The following is an 18,996-nucleotide window of genomic DNA, read 5'->3' as shown; positions in this document are numbered from 1 at the left end:
GTTGCCTGCGATAGGTCTCTGCTATTGTGGGCGACTAACGGCTCCAAAATGGCTTTCAATGGCAACAATAGGAGTCTCCGGTGGAAGTCCCTTTTCATTGCTTCATTTCCGATGTTGCCTGCAGGAGAAAACTTTATGCAACTTTGTAATCTCAGAGCGGTAGTTGCCCACGATAGCAGAGAGCAATCGCAGGCAAGTCAAACACTTTGTGGATTTTTTACCCTTAGAAAAGTATAGATTGTAAATCCTCATTTGGTCTGTGTGCTATTGTTCCGCAGTTGTTATTCCAGCCTCCAGAGAAACATACTGCTCTATCTTTTGACTAAAGCTGACCATACACATTTACATTTTAGTCATTGTACGATGAATGTTCAGATATTGATCATATGTTTTAATGCAACAATACAAAACTAACATTCAGATTTATATTATAGGATTAAAGTGGGAATATTAACAATGTTGTCGCCATTAATTGACAGACAAAAATTATAGCACTTGCGATATTATTGGCAACAGCACATCAGGAAAAAAGAATATCATCAGATAGGCAATACATGCAAATGCATTATCGCTATCCGACAGAAATTTTGTAACCTGTTTGATCAACGATCATTTGCCATGCATGAAAATTGTAAGGACTATTTTTCAGAGCCCACACATGGTCTGGAAATTGGCACGTGTATGGTCAGCTTTAGTTCTTCCATTCAGTGCTTTATCTTGAGTCTACTTTGGATATGGGGGGAAGTCTCCTCCTTCATATTTACGTAGTTACACATTATCCACCAACTTGCACAAAACACCAATAACTACACACTTTCCCATCCATGCAGACAGGTAAACAAGCCAATACATATATAAAGCTAATAACTTTGTTTCTTGCGGGGTGCACAGCCAAATTTAATTATTTAACAAAAAAAGTTTCACGACCGGCACACCCTTTTAAAATTATCACAAGTTTTTTGCGAACATAAAAAATCCGACGTTTCGGTCCTCAATAGGACCTTTCTCAAGGATCCTTGAGAAAGGTCCTATTGAGGACCGAAACGTAATGTGTTTTTATTTTCTGTATACACCGCAATATCTTTTATAGTAGCCTGTACATTTCTTGACCTGTCTTGAAATACAAATATATTGAAATAAAACTGCTTAAAGTTTTTGAAATAGTGTTAAGGTATCCATGCAGTGTTATGTTGGAGAGGAAGAATTATGCCTAATGACATAGAATCTCTCCTACGCCCTACCTCTTAGCTTTCTATTTGTTTTACATATCTTTCCCATCGTGCTGGCCATAAAGCCCAAACATGCTGCCAAGGTGCCAAAGCAAATAACAGGGCAAGAGAAGACACAAGCTACAGCAAAGTGTTGCTACTTCCTAGGTCAAGGCATCCTTCTTGTTTATGGTTTTCATTACTGGTATTGGCCCTTTGGGGTTTTCTCCTTTTAATGTTGTACTCATGTAACTTGTATATATTATACTGGAGTTCTGAGCTGCTCTCTTTTTTTTATGCAGTCTTTAATAGTGCCTTGTGTATTGGATACTCACCATATGCAGGTATGGGATCTGTTATCCGGAAACCTGTTATCCAAAAAGCTCTGAATTATGGGTAGACCATCTCCAATAGACTCCATTATAAGCAAATAATTAAGATTTTTAAAGATTTGCCTTTTCTCTGTCATAATACAACAGTACCTTCTGCTTGATCCTAAGATATAATGAATCCATATTGGAGGCAACACAGTCCTATTGGATTTATTTAATGTTTAAATGATGTTCAAGTAGACTTACGGTGTGGAGATCCAAATTAAGGAAAAATCCCTTATCCGGAAAGCCATAGGTCTCAAGCATTCTGGATAATAGGTCCTATACCTTGGTAGAAACAGTGGGAACAGCACTCCCTTCTGTCACTTTGTCTTTGGTTGAATGTGGTGGAAGTTGTAACTGAGTGTGGTTTCTGTTTTTCTGCAACCCAGTGATGCTGACCCCTGCTCCTGCGACAAGTAGAAGCAGGGGTCTAGTAGTAGTAGCAGCTACTTTTAGCAGCTACTTGTAGTGGCTACTAAACTAGACAATGCTTATCATTTACTGATAATTGTCTCTACGTGTGTTTTAGCAGAGGCAATAAGGCGTAAGTAGTACTTCATGCTTATATACAGAACCCATGCTTCAATGCATGTACAGTGTCTAGTTTAACAGTGTCTAGTTTAAGGTAAGACAGGAAAATGAAGAACTTTGTAACCTTGTTTTAAAATACATAAGTAAACATAAGCAGCCAAACAGTTTGCAAAATATGCATTTAGTTTATTTTTAGTGATGCTAACAGGTAGAGCAAGATAGTCCAACTGGAGTGATAGATAGCCAGACTGACTGCAGAGATAGCCAGACTGGAGGGATAGATAGATAGATAGATAGATAGATATATATTAAGGTTAATAGTAAGCAGGGCATTAACACTTTAAATCATATATGTCAAACACAAGGCCCGGGGGCCAAATCCAGCCCACCTGGCTGTTTTATGTGGCCCTTGGTGAGTGTGTCTGACCATCCAGCCTGATCAATTTCCATTTTCCTCACATAGTAACTAAGACTAAGGGGTATATTTATCATGCTGTGTAAAAAGTGGAGCGAAGCATTACCAGTAATGTTGCTATCCAATCAGTAATCAGATTTCAACAGTAGCAAAGCATCTATTGGCTGCTATGAGCAACATCACCGGTAATGTCTTACTCCACTTTTTACACATTGTGATAAATATACCCCTTAGTAAGTATATTAATAAAAAATTTGGCCCGCGACTTAGCTCCAAGTTTTAGATTTTGGCCCCCTTATGTGATTGAGTTTGACACCCCTGCTTTAGATACTGTAATACTAGAGTGAGCTAGTAAATAGATATACTATAGATAAATACTACAAAAATGTTAATAAATACCATAGAGATACTGTTGAAACAGTAGATGCATGTTGCAGACAGGCACATTAACACAACTGAATTTTCTTTAACCATCATCCTTGCTTCAGCACTAAGTTTTTATTTTGGGTCAGTAATATGTGCCTACAGAATTTAGTATGCTATGCAGGCTTTCAGGTTTATTGTGCTGTCCTCTTATTTTTGTATTGCTAGAGCCTTTGTAAAGTGTATCTTTTATCCCTTTCATATTCTTTGCTGAGGGAGCGGGGATATTTTTCATGACATAGTTTGGAATGTTTATTTTCAGGGTGGGCCTGGAAGTGTTTCCCATGAACTGTTTCTTTACTGTAACACTCTCTGCAAGTGAGATCATTGCAAGAAACACCTATTTATTATTTAACCTCAGACATTCTCTTACTGTGTTGTTTACCTTGAAATGAGTACTTCGCCATATCAATTATTACTGTAATGTCCCTATAAGCTTTTTTTTTAATTATTTCATTGCTTACATGAGGGCAAAAATAGAATAAAAGTTTGGAGGATTCTAATGGACCGGGTAATCGGAAATGGGATCATGTTTTTTTTACCAGCATCTGGAAGCATGAAAGGGCACGAATACTGCAGCAATAACTGTTATTAGGTCTATGAATCCAAAGCAGTCTTTTAGTTCTGATACTGACCAGCCCTCTGACTACTGCGTATTATCTACTTTTAACAAATATAAATATTTTATGACTATTTAACTGCAATAAAAGGTCAAAAATGGGGGAAGTTAAACAGCACATTACATTTACATAATAAACTGTTTTCTGAAGTAGCTTTTATTAAAAAATTTTCATTAGACTTTTGTTTTTTTTCTTATCCTAGAAAGTACTGTAAATGTAAATTAAACATTGCTTTGCCCATTTGTTGACTCGAGAAGATGAGTTCATCTTTATTACCATTGGTCTCAAAGGATTAATCCCTTCCAAGTTGTCATGGTAGCAAATGTAACATAGAATAGTTTGATGCAATGCTTGTCAGAAGATCAAAAATAAGTCTCATATATACATCTGTATAATACATCTTTCAAAATAGAATTAAAATATGGTTCAGAATTTAAAGAAATTCACTTGATCTTTAGTTACTTATGGACACTAGCTGTGCCAAATGATTTCCAAGGATATACTAGTTTAGTCCCACTGGATTCCTCACTACAGTTAACTGAAAATTAAATGCTTTTTTTTGGAATATTTGTCATTAAATTAACCCTTAGGAATCTAGTTGAAAAATTGTGACTATATGACATATCATTTGGGGGGTAACAAGGGATCCATTTTTACCTATTAAATGGAAAACCACTCGAGATCAATCTCCGTTTAACCCAGTGGAAGGCAAAAAAAAATCTTGTCAGATTCATATTTAATCTTATAGGGAGAAGTATAAAAGCCTTCCTTAAGCTGCTGTCAGTCACATCATTCTCTGGATAAATAATAAGATTATTATTTATAATTGAATTATAATATTTATAATTCGGTATTCAGCCAAACTTTTTACAAAGGATTTGGGGTTTGGCCGACTCCGAAAATAGTGGATTCAGTGCATCACTAATGGAATGTAAAGTAGAAATTGATTGTTTTTTGGATTCAGCTGAATAATGAATTGAAGTCCCACCCTAATTTGAAATCACAAATAAAATGAAAATTAATAAAATGGTATAATCTTTGGCCAGAAGTGTTAACATTCCTTATCCGGTCTTTAAAGTCACAAGTGTACGGTTTTGGTCCAGTAATAAGGGCCATCTTTACTAGCATTTGTATTTTGTTCACTTTCACGAATACTCCTTTTTAGCTCTTAAAATTGTGTATTTAACTAATTACTCAAACACTCATTTTTCAATATTTATCGAGTGTAAAAACCTTGAAAAAAAAAAATACAGTCATGTAGATGTCAATGGGAGCTGTCCTAGGCAAATTGTAACAATCTTTGTTTAATTTGTGGTTTTAGAGGTTTTTGTGATGTGTTTTCTAGGTCTTTGTGTTCTTTAATAAATTACTTGGCAAGAAAATTAACTCAAAGGTTTTAGCAGAATCAAACTCTTGCAAAAATTTGGTGGGGTTTGGCAAAATGTAAAAATTAATGTGAGTGGAATGAGGTTTACATACAGCAACATACATACAGCCGGTTGTATGGCCAATTTGAAAAGACGCTTCATACAGAATACTTCCCACACCAAAATCTACAGGCTGACACCATATCTGTTAGTAAACTTACAGGAGGGAGTGATTGTAGTTGATCTGCTTAGATTGATATTTTTTTTTGCCTGCACTTCTATACAGGCAGAGAAACAGCCTCTTGTGCCATTACCAGCCCTACTATATGCACCTCAGACCACATTTATATAGAAATGGGCTTGATAACATAAAAACAAGACAACAATCTTGATGGACTGAAACCCAAACCAAGTGCAAAAACTGACTGACTACTGTTGTTTCTTTTGCGCTCATGTTCTGTGCTTTTATGAAGAAGTTTTGACAATGCCAAAAGACTTCTACAGCTGATAACTGATAGTATATCACATCTCTGTCTTCTCTGCTCTCTTCCTGCTTTTTGACTTAATGGGCGGTTATAGTAAGGTAAGCACTTCTGCATTGGAGCTCACTAAAGGTGTCGTCAGCCACTAGTGCCTATGACAGAACATTATTATTATTATTTTGGCCTGGGAATTTCCAGAGATGTTCTGTTTCATTCTGGTTCATCTGAATATTTCCTGTTTTGCTGTGGGGAATTTGTTTCCTGACAACAACTCACCCACGTCCTTGGATCAACCTTGTACTAGGAGGATAAATTTGTGCCAGAGCTGTATATAAAAGAATGTAACAGAAATAGGGTGCATGGTTCATTGATAAAGCAGCTAGCCTAAGGCAAGTAAAGGTTTGTTTGTGTGGCATTCAATAACAAAAAAGGTTTGGTGCCCAATCCTGTCTCCCTAAAATATAACCTGAGTCTGTCCATAATGTAAATGAATAATTGAACGTTTCCATTATATTATATTATATATTTCATTAAAACTAACTGCTTATCTAGTTTAACTGGGCAGCTATGGGGGAATTTCTGCTTAATTTCAACTCAATATCCCATTGATAAATATCTGGTATGTGATGGTCAGATGAACCTGTATTCGTATATAGATGTTTCTTATTGAACATTCAATTAGAGGTAGTAGGAGCTTAAAGATATTCATCTAGAGTTAAATATTGTGCCACTCTTGCTGGAGCATACATTGAGTAGTTATTACTTAATATAAAGGTTTATTAATATAGATATTTAATGTTTCATGTTTTCAGTACTGTACAAGTAGGTCTGGCAGGAATATAGAACAGTGAGACTTTCATGGGTATTTTTCCACCTGGCAGTTCTATGTGAAATATGATTGGATTCAGGTCTTTTCTGCCCAGCTGTTCTCATGGAATTATGTCAGCCAGGTATTAGATTTCTGCTCTTGGAACAATATTTACAAGTGCAAGAAATGAGTGACTGGTCAAAAGCAGTAAATCATCATCCACATTAAATCTCATGAGGGATCTTTTCAGGAAGTGCTTCGATAAAATATACCACTAAATCTATTAATGACTTGTGCTTTGCAATCGGCAAGCCTAGGATTTACTATAAACCTATCCAATTATACTTGCATTTTATCTTCACATAAAACTGCCTGGAAAGGGAGCTTTTTTTCCCTTTTATAACAGAGGTTAAGGGGCATTTCATCTGATGGAGAGTAAGGCTAAAAACAATGTGCATTGTGCTTCTGACTGTGTCACGGTACTGAAGTTAATTTGCTTTTTGTTTTGTTTTATTTGTTTATTTATGGAATCTGTACAAGGTCATCTTTAACAAAACACTTTATTGTGTCCTATAAATGGTCTGCATTTAAAGCAGGAAACGTGTCCCTGTCATTTCAGGGTCTGCTGTTGCCCCCCCCCATATGCACTGATGTGAGGAATAAGCAGAAGAGTTATTTGATCTGGAAAGATCAGCTGCAGTCTGTTGGAACTGGAAAGGTCAATCACCCAACAGGCAGATACAGTTAGGCAAACTGCTGACCATATATATGGTCTTTGTTTAGGTATTTTGTACAAGAATCAATATGGTCTGTTCCTGCATTGCGCCCCAAATGTATGGTCTCTTGGTTATGTATGGTCATGGCTCTTGTGCAACAGGATGATCAGAAGAATCTAAGTTACCAACAAGTGTACACAAACTTTACATTTTTAGAGCACCTTGGTCCTTGGCTGCACCCCATGCATGCTATAAACATGTAGCCTTTCTCTCTGCACGCTCAGATGGTTTCACTGTCGGCAGGCAAAGCTCTTGTTTCATCAAATGCATTTCTTTTGTTGACCTCTGTGCTTTCTGCAGAACATTCTTCCTCAGTTGGCTCCTCGGAGCAGTGCCTTTAGATCCTGCTCTTTTATTCCATAACTCTTGTTTGTTCGTTTTTTGCATTACCCCTGTTTGTCATAAAATTCTGGTAAAGCACAGTGTAACTTATTACTTATTAGTCATGGTAAAGCCTGGTGTACTATATTAATAAATGAAGCTTAGGATAGCCGTGTCCCGTTAAATGCTGCTGTGAGCCAATAACTGCATTTCTAAATGTAACATAATTTGTATACTTTCAAACTTTTCATCTGTAGACTCCAGTGAGAATAATTCTGAATCAGTATATGCCTTTGTTTAGCCAGTTATTCATATAGATTTTGTAATTGGAGAAACCACTCCATCACCAGTACTGGTAAGTGCAAGCTCCCAGCCACACTGGGCCATTTCAAACCCCTAAAGAGACTTCTTGTTGGAATTTTGCAGTGTTTTTCATGGGAAAACTGTTGTTATGTTTATTAAATTATGTGGCAGGCCACAATACAAGTGGTTAGAAGGGAGTTAACAAAGAGCCAAATTGAAACTGCATATTTCTATGCTGCTAGCTTTGTGGAATAGAATACCCACGTGGATATTTTCGAAAATATATGGCACAAACCACTTTAATAGGAGTAGCTTTTCTTTTCACATAAAATGTTTGTCTTGGAGCTGTTGTGGCACTAAAGATTCATTTATAAAGCTGCATCCTATGAAACCGAATGAGAACATTTTTTTGGAGCTTGCATTCAAACGAGAAAATGAATAACCAAATAAATTGGTCTTGGTCCCCTGAGCGCAAGGTTCTCAAAATATATAGGAATGCAGAAAATCTATAGAAATATATTCCCCACTGAAATATAGGAAACACGGCATGATATTATTTACTCCAAAATTGTGCTGCTGAATAGAAACACTTTATATTCCTGACTTTCATTTCCTCACTAGGAATATTTGTTGTGCCAGGCATATATAAAGTGATAAGAGACAAAAGCTTTGAATAATCTGTAAAATATATAATAATCATACACAGGACAGAAATATTCTGTAGAATACATATAGATGGTGCTTAGTAATTTAATCAACAAATATAGGTGCTTGTTGATATATTTCTGTCACATAACTCCCTAAAACTTTTGTATTGTAAATAAATGCATAAAAAATGACCCCCTGTTATAAAATAATGATTTTAGAAATCACCTTTCTATGGTCCTGGAACTTCCCAGTGACTTATAATAGCCATATATTATACAGATGCAGTATTCTCTGAATAAATAGTGCTTAGTAATGGCATAAGTTACAGTGCTCAGTAACTTCATTTGTCACATGATTAATTAAAACATGAGTACAGTAATAATTAGAAACCTATTAGGATCCTCCATATATGACCTGTATTAAAGCACTTGCCTTTAGTATTGTAATTTTTATGGCCTTGTAAACTTGTTTTCTATCCTTTGTTAGTCATGTCACCTTTGTATTTACTGAAACACAGATTTTATGTTTTCCCAGAACTGACAAAGCGGTAATTTGCGGTCCCTTGGCAAACATAGAATCTGGGTTCTACTGTATGTGTGCTGTGCTCATTGCCAAAAATCAGTAGTGAGTGATATTTGTAAGTGAAGTGATGTGTGTCATACTGTAATTCTGCATATAAATACAACTGCTTATACTGCTCAGTGCAAACCTATTTTATTGTGCTGCGGATGGTAGGGCTGTGCAAGGTCAAGTGCTTTTCTATTAGATTGACCCAAATTTGTAGTATCTGGGTCAGTAAGAAGGATCCCTACAGAACCACCTGTCTGTCCCTGGCACAGACCACCTGCAAAATAACAACCATTGCTGGCATTTCTAAATTATTCTAGATTTTCGCCTCTGCTCTGTCTCTCGGAGGTTTTCACTGTGATTAATGAAGTTCTTTCCCAAATGGTCATATTCCTTTTCAGAAAAAGAATCTTCTCCCCAGATGACCTCATTTTTTCCCTTTCTTATTTTTGTGGCAAGTGTTATTTTCCAGAGTAACATTGCTCTGGCAGGGCTGAGAAACTTTAACTTCAGAGTGAATCTGATATGCTTTTTCTAACATGGCCTTAACAGTGTGGGGGGGGGGATAATAATGCCAGCAAACAAATTGATATCTGTGACATTTTCCAATGAGAGGCTTAAGATGATGATCTTCATCAGCATGTGATATAAGCACCATGAGAATTGCAGCCAGTTTAATTGCCTAGAGTCTCACAATTTATGCATTATAGTTTGTAGTCTAATATTTTAAATTCATTGTTAGTGAATAGGTATTTGCATACCTTGTCAGGATTCTGCTCATCACAGATCTGCAAAAAGATGTTGATATTAATGTAAAGTTCCTGTGTTTATTAAGAAAAGCAAACTTTCCTTATTTGTGCACTTTATTTTGTCCATCCCTCCCAATTATTCTTAATTACGGCAGACTTACATTATGTTTGGGAAGGTGTGGGGCTAAGGTGGTAAAGGAAAAACATACACTAGGGCATATTTATGAAAGAGTAAATAGTTTGACACAGTTTGGCAAAGAAGATTTGTGGAATTCTCCCATGACAACATGTGCTAAACTATTTATTCACTGTTGATAATTAGGCCACTAGGTGGACCCTTGCTATTAATTTTGCTATTTTGTTATTGTTTAAATAAAGCAAACTTATTGCAACTGACAACATGATTTTTTTTGGACATTTATTCTGTAAGGCCAGTTTCATTTCATTATTTTTAATAAGGGTGCCACTATATACATTTATTTGATTATTCCTAAAGCAATAGGTTGAGTAGTTTTTAGTGCAGCCTATTGTTCCTAATTATATTTTATATGGCTAAATTATTAGACTTCTTGTTAGGTCTATTTCCACCCTGCAACTGGAAAAGCTGTTATTTTATTGTGGGTCACTGACCTCCAACAACCCCTCTTTTACACTCTTTCATATTCTCTGCTGTTTATCTTCCATTCTGACTTCCAGACTGCTGCCTGTTTTCTTGGGTAATTTAGCAAACAGATTGCAGTTATAATTCCTCAGCCTAAGAGATGCAAAAAATGTAAAAAAAAAGTTGCAAATTGTCTTAGAGATCTGCCTTTGACATACTAAAAAGTTATTTTAAGGTGAACTGTCCCTCAGGCATTCCAAGCAGGTGTGTAATAAATGTTAGCAAGCCACTCCAACAAACAGTAATTCATCCTGCTTTGTTATGTCTGAAGGGGACACAGAACCTTGTCTAGAACCCTTAAAATAAAGCAAATTAAGGCTTATGCTGTTTTCTAGAAAGGAAAAAAGCAATGCAAAAATAAAAAAGTAGCAGTAATTTTCCCAGCAGTAAAGTAGAATGTCTTCCCCACCACTTTAGACAATAGTACACATTTTTAGGACAAAACTAGAAAATACTTTTTATTCTGGCAGATGTATACCTTTAAAGAAGAAAGAAAGGCATTTTGGCACTTCATTGTCTTTTGTAATAGGGATCTCCATACTTTTAAAAATCAACTTAAAAATCATTTAAACATTAAATAAATCCAGTAGGTTTATTTTGCCTCCAGTAAGTATTAATAACATCCAAGTTAGGATCAAGTACAAGGTACTGTGTTATTTCTACAGAGAGAAAGGGAATCATTTTTAAAAATCTGAATTATTTGATAACAATAGAGTCTATGCGAGATGCCCTTCCCATAATTTGGAGCTTTCTGGATAATGGGTTTGCAGATAACCGATCTTATAAATGTTGTGAAAAGGAATGTGGGAAACTAGTAAAACTGGACTGTGTGAATTGTTTTGATACAGTTTAATCAACAAAACCCTTTGTGCATAGTTCTGCTAGGTTGGTTTCAGATGATTATATTTTGGGCACTTTACATATTGTGCTTCTTGGTTACTGTCGTTTTAATTAAACAAATAAACAAGGCAAGTCTCAAAGTAGTAGCCAAATGCCTTAAAGGAATACTCATGTGTTTTTGGTGATTTAAATGTTATGTTTCAGTTAATAAATCCAGTAATATACAAATGTTTAAACATCCCATTTATTCTGATAAAATCTGTATTTTTGTTCCTTGAAAGTGGTGGCTTCTCTTATCCAAGCTGTTTGAAAGCACTGCAGTTCACCTTTACAGATCACTTTGACCATTTGGCTTTTGTGTCACCCAGTGAGTGGGGCAGGTGTATTGGGCAGATTTGATATCATCCAAAGCCTCCAAAGAGGTGAAAATTGACCATTGTGATCATATCTTCTAAAATGCAGTGTGAACCGGTATACTAAATGCCATTATTTTTCCAACTTTACTAGTTTGTTATATTTGCATTGATCAGGGTACACACTTGTGTATAATGTAGTATTACAAAGTCAGGACAATAGAATGTGCCCATATTCCACATTCTGTAAGTCTAAATTCAAAGAGTGGCTATGCTATATTCTGGCTATTTACTCTATAACAGGCAGTCAAAAAAATGCTTGTTTTTCTTTCAGCTGACATGAACCTCACCCCAAGAGAGGATACACCTACTGGGAGCACAGATTCACTTTCTCCTCAATCACTCACCCCTACCACACCACACACAAACGCAACTGCTGACGAGAGGAATCACATAATGGCAAGCATTGGTGGCCTGGTGGACTGGTCTGCTTCAGAGTAAGTGTTATTATCCACTAAAATGTTCTATTTAGACATGAAAATATAACCAATGCTAGCCACACATGGAGTCAGATGGTCAGTCAGTCTGCTCTTTGTTTTTTTTTTAGACTGATGCTATTTTTGCTGGGCCATGGGTATCATTTGAAACAGTGGTCTTTCAATCTAGACAGACATTTGGAAATGTTGGTTTTTCTTGCCTTTTGGCCAGTATGTTGGCTCTATACAAATAAGGCATAAAATATAGATGATAAAATAAGGCTTCTTTACATCTGCAAGCACAGTGACCAGCTTGCACGTTTCCCTGCAGTTGTGAGTAAGACCACTCTTATTAGTTTTTGTGTCAAATCTCGTTCCTTGCTCCTCACAATAGTTTCACTCTGCACCACTCATTTCTTTTCAATAATCCAGGCTGCAATATCAGACAACAAAAGATCACTGAACTTTTTTTATTTGAGGGGGTAAGATTGAGCTACAGTTACATGACTGGAAAATAACTGATAGACCCATGAGTAATAACAACAAGGCCTATAGAAAAAGTAAACACTGCATTTACCATGCACATTAATTTCAGGGACAAACAAGCTTTTTATGTTAATATTGCTATAGTATTCTGCTATTGCCATGATAAATATTGATCTTCACTAGATCCATGATCCACATGAAAGACAATACTGCAGCAGTTGTAGCATTTGTTGGGTAAATTTCTAATGAAATGCAATTCTGCTAGCAATGTCCAACCTGTAAAGCATAAGGCAATGCCATTGTAGCACAGACACTAAATAAAAAGCACTTCACTTTAGATAGAAATGTTCCTTATTTCCCACTTACCTTTTGAGAGTTAGTGTAGTGGCTCATTCATCACTAAGCAATAAGTCACTTTACAGCATTAAGGCAGAAGATAATTTTTTTTTCTTTAAATCATTAAATAGAATAAAAAGTAGAATAAATACAGGAGAAATGAAAACTTAATTTTAAGGTTGTTTATTCTCCTTTTCCAGTACATTCTCTGCACAACCAAGAAAGATTTTAGCAAGTAGTTTTTTTTAGAGATTGTTCGTGACCTTGTGCACTGGCTTCTTTTCTAGAATGAAAAGCTTTCTATTATGACGATATATGAAAATGCAGAAGCATTGTAGAGGGTGTGCAGGAGAGAGAGACTATTATTACCAGTGCGACCAAGGTCGAGAATTAAATTGGTTCCTGTGGCAGAAATACAGTTACTTTATTATCTGATGTGCAAAGGTGTGGCCATAATCAGTACTGTAACATTCAGAAATCTGGAGATAAAAATCTGTTTTGCAAATGATGACGGTGGTTGTTCTGAGCTGAAGTGCTTAGATTTCTTAGAGAATGAAGCTCCAGTGTAATATGGGCTAAAATCTCAATACAAATGTACCATGCAACTACATGTATGTACTTCTGTGTTCTTTCCTGCATATATTCTGGGCTTTCAAGGAGTGTGATATCCTGGGAATATCAAAACGCCTGAAAACACCTAAAGGTTTAAAAGCACTGAAGTCACTAAACCACTTACATGTTTTATCGGTTCATAGGTTTCTTTAGGCATTTTGTCACCTGTGGGTATTGGGACTTCCTTTGGCAACTGTCTTTGCGCCAGTGCCGTGGCGCATGAGTTGAGTTGACAAGAACTGAAACAATTAAATCTGCGGTCTGAAGGTTGGTGTTGAGGCGCTATTGTCCTCATGATGTTTATGGCCACCTGACACCTGCCATTTTCCACATCTACTTCCTTTTGCGGATATTGGTGCAGAAACTTGAAAGTATGCATTTCTTGCCGGATCTATGCACTAACAGTCCAATGCCATGTCTGTCAGTGCACACTGATGTTGGAACAGACGGAAGCGGATTAGCATTTCTCGCTAACGTAAGGCCCAATGGGGTAGCTTAGAGCAGTGTCTTGGATTGCTTATGCTAAAAACGCCATCTAGGGGTGGCTTTAAGAAGCATAGCTGTTTCTTCTCTTAGTTGTGTTGGGTAAGATTTGTGGGACACTTGATGATTGGCAGACATAGCACTGTTTTCAAATATATAATTTTATTAAAAGTCTACCCTTACCAGAGGTTGAACCCCAAAGGTGATTGAATTGAAATTGTCTAAAAACCACTGCTCTAGGGCCACTGATAGTGATTTTACTTATGGTGATTTAAGTTCCAAAGAAAACCAACAGTGTTGCTAGTTGGCCTTAATGAAACCAATCAGTTGCATATTGTTTTTATAATGCCCTTAGCTGAATTTTGCAGGTGACTTGTCAGGACACGGGTCCATACAGCCATACAATAAATATATGTATACAGGTCATACATGTGCAGTAAAATATATCAGCTTGTAAAAGGTCTTTCCATAGGTTTTAAGCTTCATAACTTAAGGCTATTAAAAACCATTAAACAGGATGTATTAGTCCAATAGGATTGGTCACAACATGGATTTATGTGGCTTAGTTACCAGCCAAAGAGAAAATAATTCAAAAATAAAAAATAAATAAAAACAAGATTTTTTTTAAAATGGAGTCTGTGAGAGCTGGCCTTCTACTAAATCCAAGCTTTCTGGTTAATTTGACTATGGAAAATAGATCCATACCTGCAGTATATATAAACAAAACAAAAAAAAAAGGTGAACCATTCCTATACCATTCTTAAGGTGGCCATACACGCACCGATATTATCGTACGAAACCTCGTTTCGTACGATAATCGGTGCGTGTATGGCATGTCGGCGAGTCGACCGATATCGCAGGAAGCTGCCGATATCGGACGACTCGCCGATCGGACAAGTTTGAAAATTTTGATCGGGCGCCATAGAAGGCGCCTGACCAAAATTCTCCCTTCAGAGCTGAATCGGCAGAAGGAGGTAGAAATCCTATTGTTTCTACCTCCTTACCTGCCGATTCAGCCCTGAATGGTGTGTGGCGGATCTTACGATGTTTCGTGCGACCGATGGTCGTACGAAACATCGTCGGATCGCCACGTGTATGGCCACCTTTACTGTATTTCCCCTTGCTGGTTTTTCTTTGACTATTTCCTATTTATTATGTAGCAAAAATGCTCCTACATAATCCACATGGTACTACTCCTTTCATATTTTCAATACTCTTTCTATAATGAAAAGATAATAGTTTTAACAGCTGGTTTAATTGTGCCTTAGCTTCTTTATTTACCTTATCAGTACCGAAATCTAAACTTACATAAGCAAACATTCAATTTAATTTAATCTGCTTTAGAACAATATAAAAAAAACAACAATTACAGACACAAAGACACCAAAATAGCTGATTTTGCATGCCAGGTCTGACTTTTATGTAAGCATTACTTTTCAAGTACTTTGAAATTCAAACTATTCTTGCTTTACCTATTTGTAATTTCTTTTTTTCTGCTATAACACCCACTAACACTTTATTCAGCTGCCCAAAAGGAAAGCATATGGAGACAGGGATTATAGGTACACGTTTAACTAATCTCTTTTCTGTACAATTTTTAAACCATAACAATTTTGATTCCACAGTACTGAGCTCAGAAAAACCCAATGTGTCAGGCTTTTGTGTAGTTGGATATTGCATGTCAATTTATACTGTACTTGGAAAAGGTTCTCCAACAAGGCTGCAAAGAGCCCACAGCTACATAAGATTTATGAGTCTCCCTGTTTAAAATATATGGGAGTTCAAACCATGTAGAATAGCACAGATTCCTAGCTTGACCTGTAATTGTAATTCCTTCACATCTGTCAAGTTGGTTGTATTCCAAAAATGTGTAGGTAAAACTTTTATTCATTTGTATGTTGTGTGTCATAGTGTGCAGTAAAAGATATTCCGTGATCGAAAAAACATAATTGCTCTGGAAAAGTGTTCAGGTACTCCATACAAAATAATATTAGGCCTGCAGTTGACCCAATTTACCCAGGGGACCCAGTGCAGTCATGCTTTATACATATACAACTAGAACTGACCTATTATCTGATCAAATGTCACAGAGCTGTAGGAGTATGGACAAAAAGTTTAAAAATGCTTCATAATACATACCTATCAAGCACACAAATGTGATTATGTAATATAAGACAAATCAATCAATTACTCAATGCACACCTAGTACCCACAAAAAGGCAGCAAATGGTATGTTTAACATTTAATGCTAGCTGGCTTTAAAACAAAGACGGCTAAAAGAAAAAAAAAAAGGTGCAAATGAGAATCTGTTCCCCAAGCTCATATAGGGGTAAAATTACTCAATGCACACCTAGGGGCTGATTTACTAACCCACGAATCCGACCCGAATTGGAAAAGTTCCGACTTCAAAACGAATATTTTGCGACTTTTTCGTATGTTTTGCGATTTTTTCTGATTCTGTACGAATTTTTCGTATCCATTACGAAAGTTGCGTAAAAAGTTGCGCATTTTGCGTAGCGTTAAAACTTACGCAAAAAGTTGCGCATTTTTCGTAGCGTTAAAACTTAACGCTACGAAAAATGCGCAACTTTTCGCGTAAGTTTTAACGCTACGCAAAATGCGCAACTTTTTACGCAACTTTCGTAATGGATAGGAAAACTCGCGTTTTTACGCAAAAATCGTATTGGATCCGAAAAATTCGTAAAGAATCCGAAAAAATCGCAAAGTACCGATCATTACGAAAAAAACGCAATCGGACTCCATTCGACCCGTTCGTGGGTAAGTAAATCAGCCCCCTAGTAACCACAAAAAGGCAGCAAATGGTATGTTTAACGCGGTAAAAATTTGTCATGCGTCAGAATAGTCGCATAGTGAAAGTTACACATCATATCTAAATATTGGGGACAGAACATTTTCAACATAGAGTCAAAAATCTTTTTCAATATAGAGAGATTCGAAAATGTTCTGTCCCCAATATTTAGATATGATGTGTAACTTTCACTATGTGGAATAATATACATTGTGTATTGGTAATGTTATTGGTAACTGCTAGAAGTTATATTTTTGTATAAAGTATTTGTATGGCACCCTTGTTGTGTGTTAGTTAGAAACTATGTTTTCAGCTTTTTTCAATATGCCTGACGCGCGACTATTTGACTATTTTTTTACCGCGTCTTTAATGCTGAAATCAGCGGAAATGACAACAGAAGTGACGTCACTCGCTTTTTTCGCGTGCTTGCAGTACCAAGCGAGGTGTGTCTTATGGGTATTTAAACTTGCATAGAATGCCTGCACATCAGAATCCCCTTGATAAAGGACTGTGTTCCGAAATGTTGGGGTTTTCTCAATCCACACGTGTCTGCTTTTTCTGTTTATTACATTTTGTCCAACTGTTGGTATGTAATATTATGCATTGTAATTGTATTTACTGTTTTGTGAATATTTATAAAGAGCATTATATGTTAAACATACCATTTGCTGCCTTTTTGTGGTTACTAGGTGTGCATTGAGGTGGGCTTGGGGAACAGATTCTCATTTGCACCCTTTTTTCTTCTTTTTGCTGTCTTTGGTTTAAAGCCAGCTATTTCTGCTTTAGCAATTGTGGTGTGCCCTCCAAAACTATTTGTTTGAATTATGTAATATAAGACACCCAGGTGCAGTTTCCTTAAACAAATCTTTTAGATATCAGGAAATGTAAATGGAATCAAACGAAGGACTATCAGACTTACATTAATTCTAATTGTTTCAAATTAATTGGCATATTTAGTTATTTTTCCCTTTTCCACTATTATATTAATAAATGTTACCAGCTAATTGTGGAAGTCAGGCACTGTTAGAAGCTATGCTGTTAGAGTGTGTTGGTAGATGTAGTTTAACAAAAGCATTAGAGCTGCTTTTTTTATGTCCCTGCGTTAATCTTTTCAGGGAAAGGAGACAAATTCTTTCATTAGCCAGTGGCATACTGGGGAATTATGTTTTACTGATGGGTTTTCCCCCATAACAGACAGGCATTCCCCTTGGACTATTTGGATTCCCACGCAGTGCAAATTGATAGCTTTGCCAGTTCATTTCATACTGCTTACAAGAATATTTTGTCTGAAATCCATATCTGGTAGGATGATCTGGACTTCATTTGCATCTTGAGAAACATTAAAGAACACCTGGCCCAGTCTATTCCTGTAACTAAAAGCTGCCCAGGCAAGCCTGTATTATTTCCCTGCTCTTCGTTTAGTACAGGAAGGGAAACCCCATGTTTACTGTTACTAATTTAGTGTGCCAATATTTAATCCTAGAAACTATTTTGCTTTTTAGAAAGTGGGGGGGTGTTATATGGTTAGTAGAGCTATCATAGTAGTGTGGAAGACTTTTGTACCTACTGTAATTAGCACCTTTAGGTCAGTTTTACTGTATTGTTATTGATTTGTTGAAGGCAGTGCTGCCCTCCCTGCTTACTTCCCCCCGTTGGTTGCTCACTCCTGCCCAACCTCCCCACAACACCACCACGGCCACTAGTTTGCCACTTCCATTATCAGTCATTCACTTGCTTACTTTCCTCCTCTAACCAGTGCTAACTTAATGCCAACCACAGGTTGCCATATCAGAAATGGAAAGAATCTTTTTTGCACTATACTTTTTCAATTTGTTCTACTTTTTTAAGTCTTCTTACAAGAGTTAAAATTAGGAATGTTAACAAAAGCACATATTAAACTATACAGCCCACTGCGTGAGCTAAATAATGGGGTCTATGATTACATTTAAGCACATAATCCTCTTAGTTGTGGTAAAAGGTGTTTTAAACTGAATATTCCTAACTTTATCATGTTTCAACGGTAAATGGCAGGTTTTTGAAATAAAGAATGTGGTCCTCTGAGTGGAACAAGATTGTTGTGGATAATTGCTATGGTATATCTGAGCAAAAAATGGATTACCATATCTTTATATTATGTCTTCTGTCACTCCGCTAATATCCACTGTAACTGCTATAAAATCTTTCTGATTTGCAGTCTTCTATAGATATTACCTGAAAGAGGTAGTTACATTTTTATTTTGTATGAGGGTCATTTTTCCCTTTCTTGCTAGGTTGAAGACATTTTCTTTTCTATTGAGAGAGTTTTCTGTTTGACATACAGAAACACTGTGCTATTTGCATTCCCTTTG

At 36.4% G+C, this 18,996-nt stretch overlaps 1 protein-coding gene across 1 annotated transcript in view; it reads left to right on the top strand.

Moving 5' to 3' along the window:
• Window positions 1-18,996, top strand: part of arhgap10 (Rho GTPase activating protein 10) — a 110,323-nt gene that overhangs the window by 80,686 nt on the left and 10,641 nt on the right. Inside the window, exon 20 of the mRNA XM_002933502.4 lies at window positions 11,781-11,943. Coding sequence (XP_002933548.2) covers window positions 11,781-11,943 — 163 coding nt within the window. The remainder of the gene's footprint in view (window positions 1-11,780; window positions 11,944-18,996) is intronic.

This window comes from Xenopus tropicalis, chromosome 1 (assembly GCF_000004195.4).
Source record: "Xenopus tropicalis strain Nigerian chromosome 1, UCB_Xtro_10.0, whole genome shotgun sequence".
Lineage (NCBI taxonomy): Eukaryota > Metazoa > Chordata > Amphibia > Anura > Pipidae > Xenopus > Xenopus tropicalis.
The sequence above is the reverse complement of the archived record's forward strand: the minus strand, read 5'-3'. Positions and strand labels throughout refer to the sequence as shown.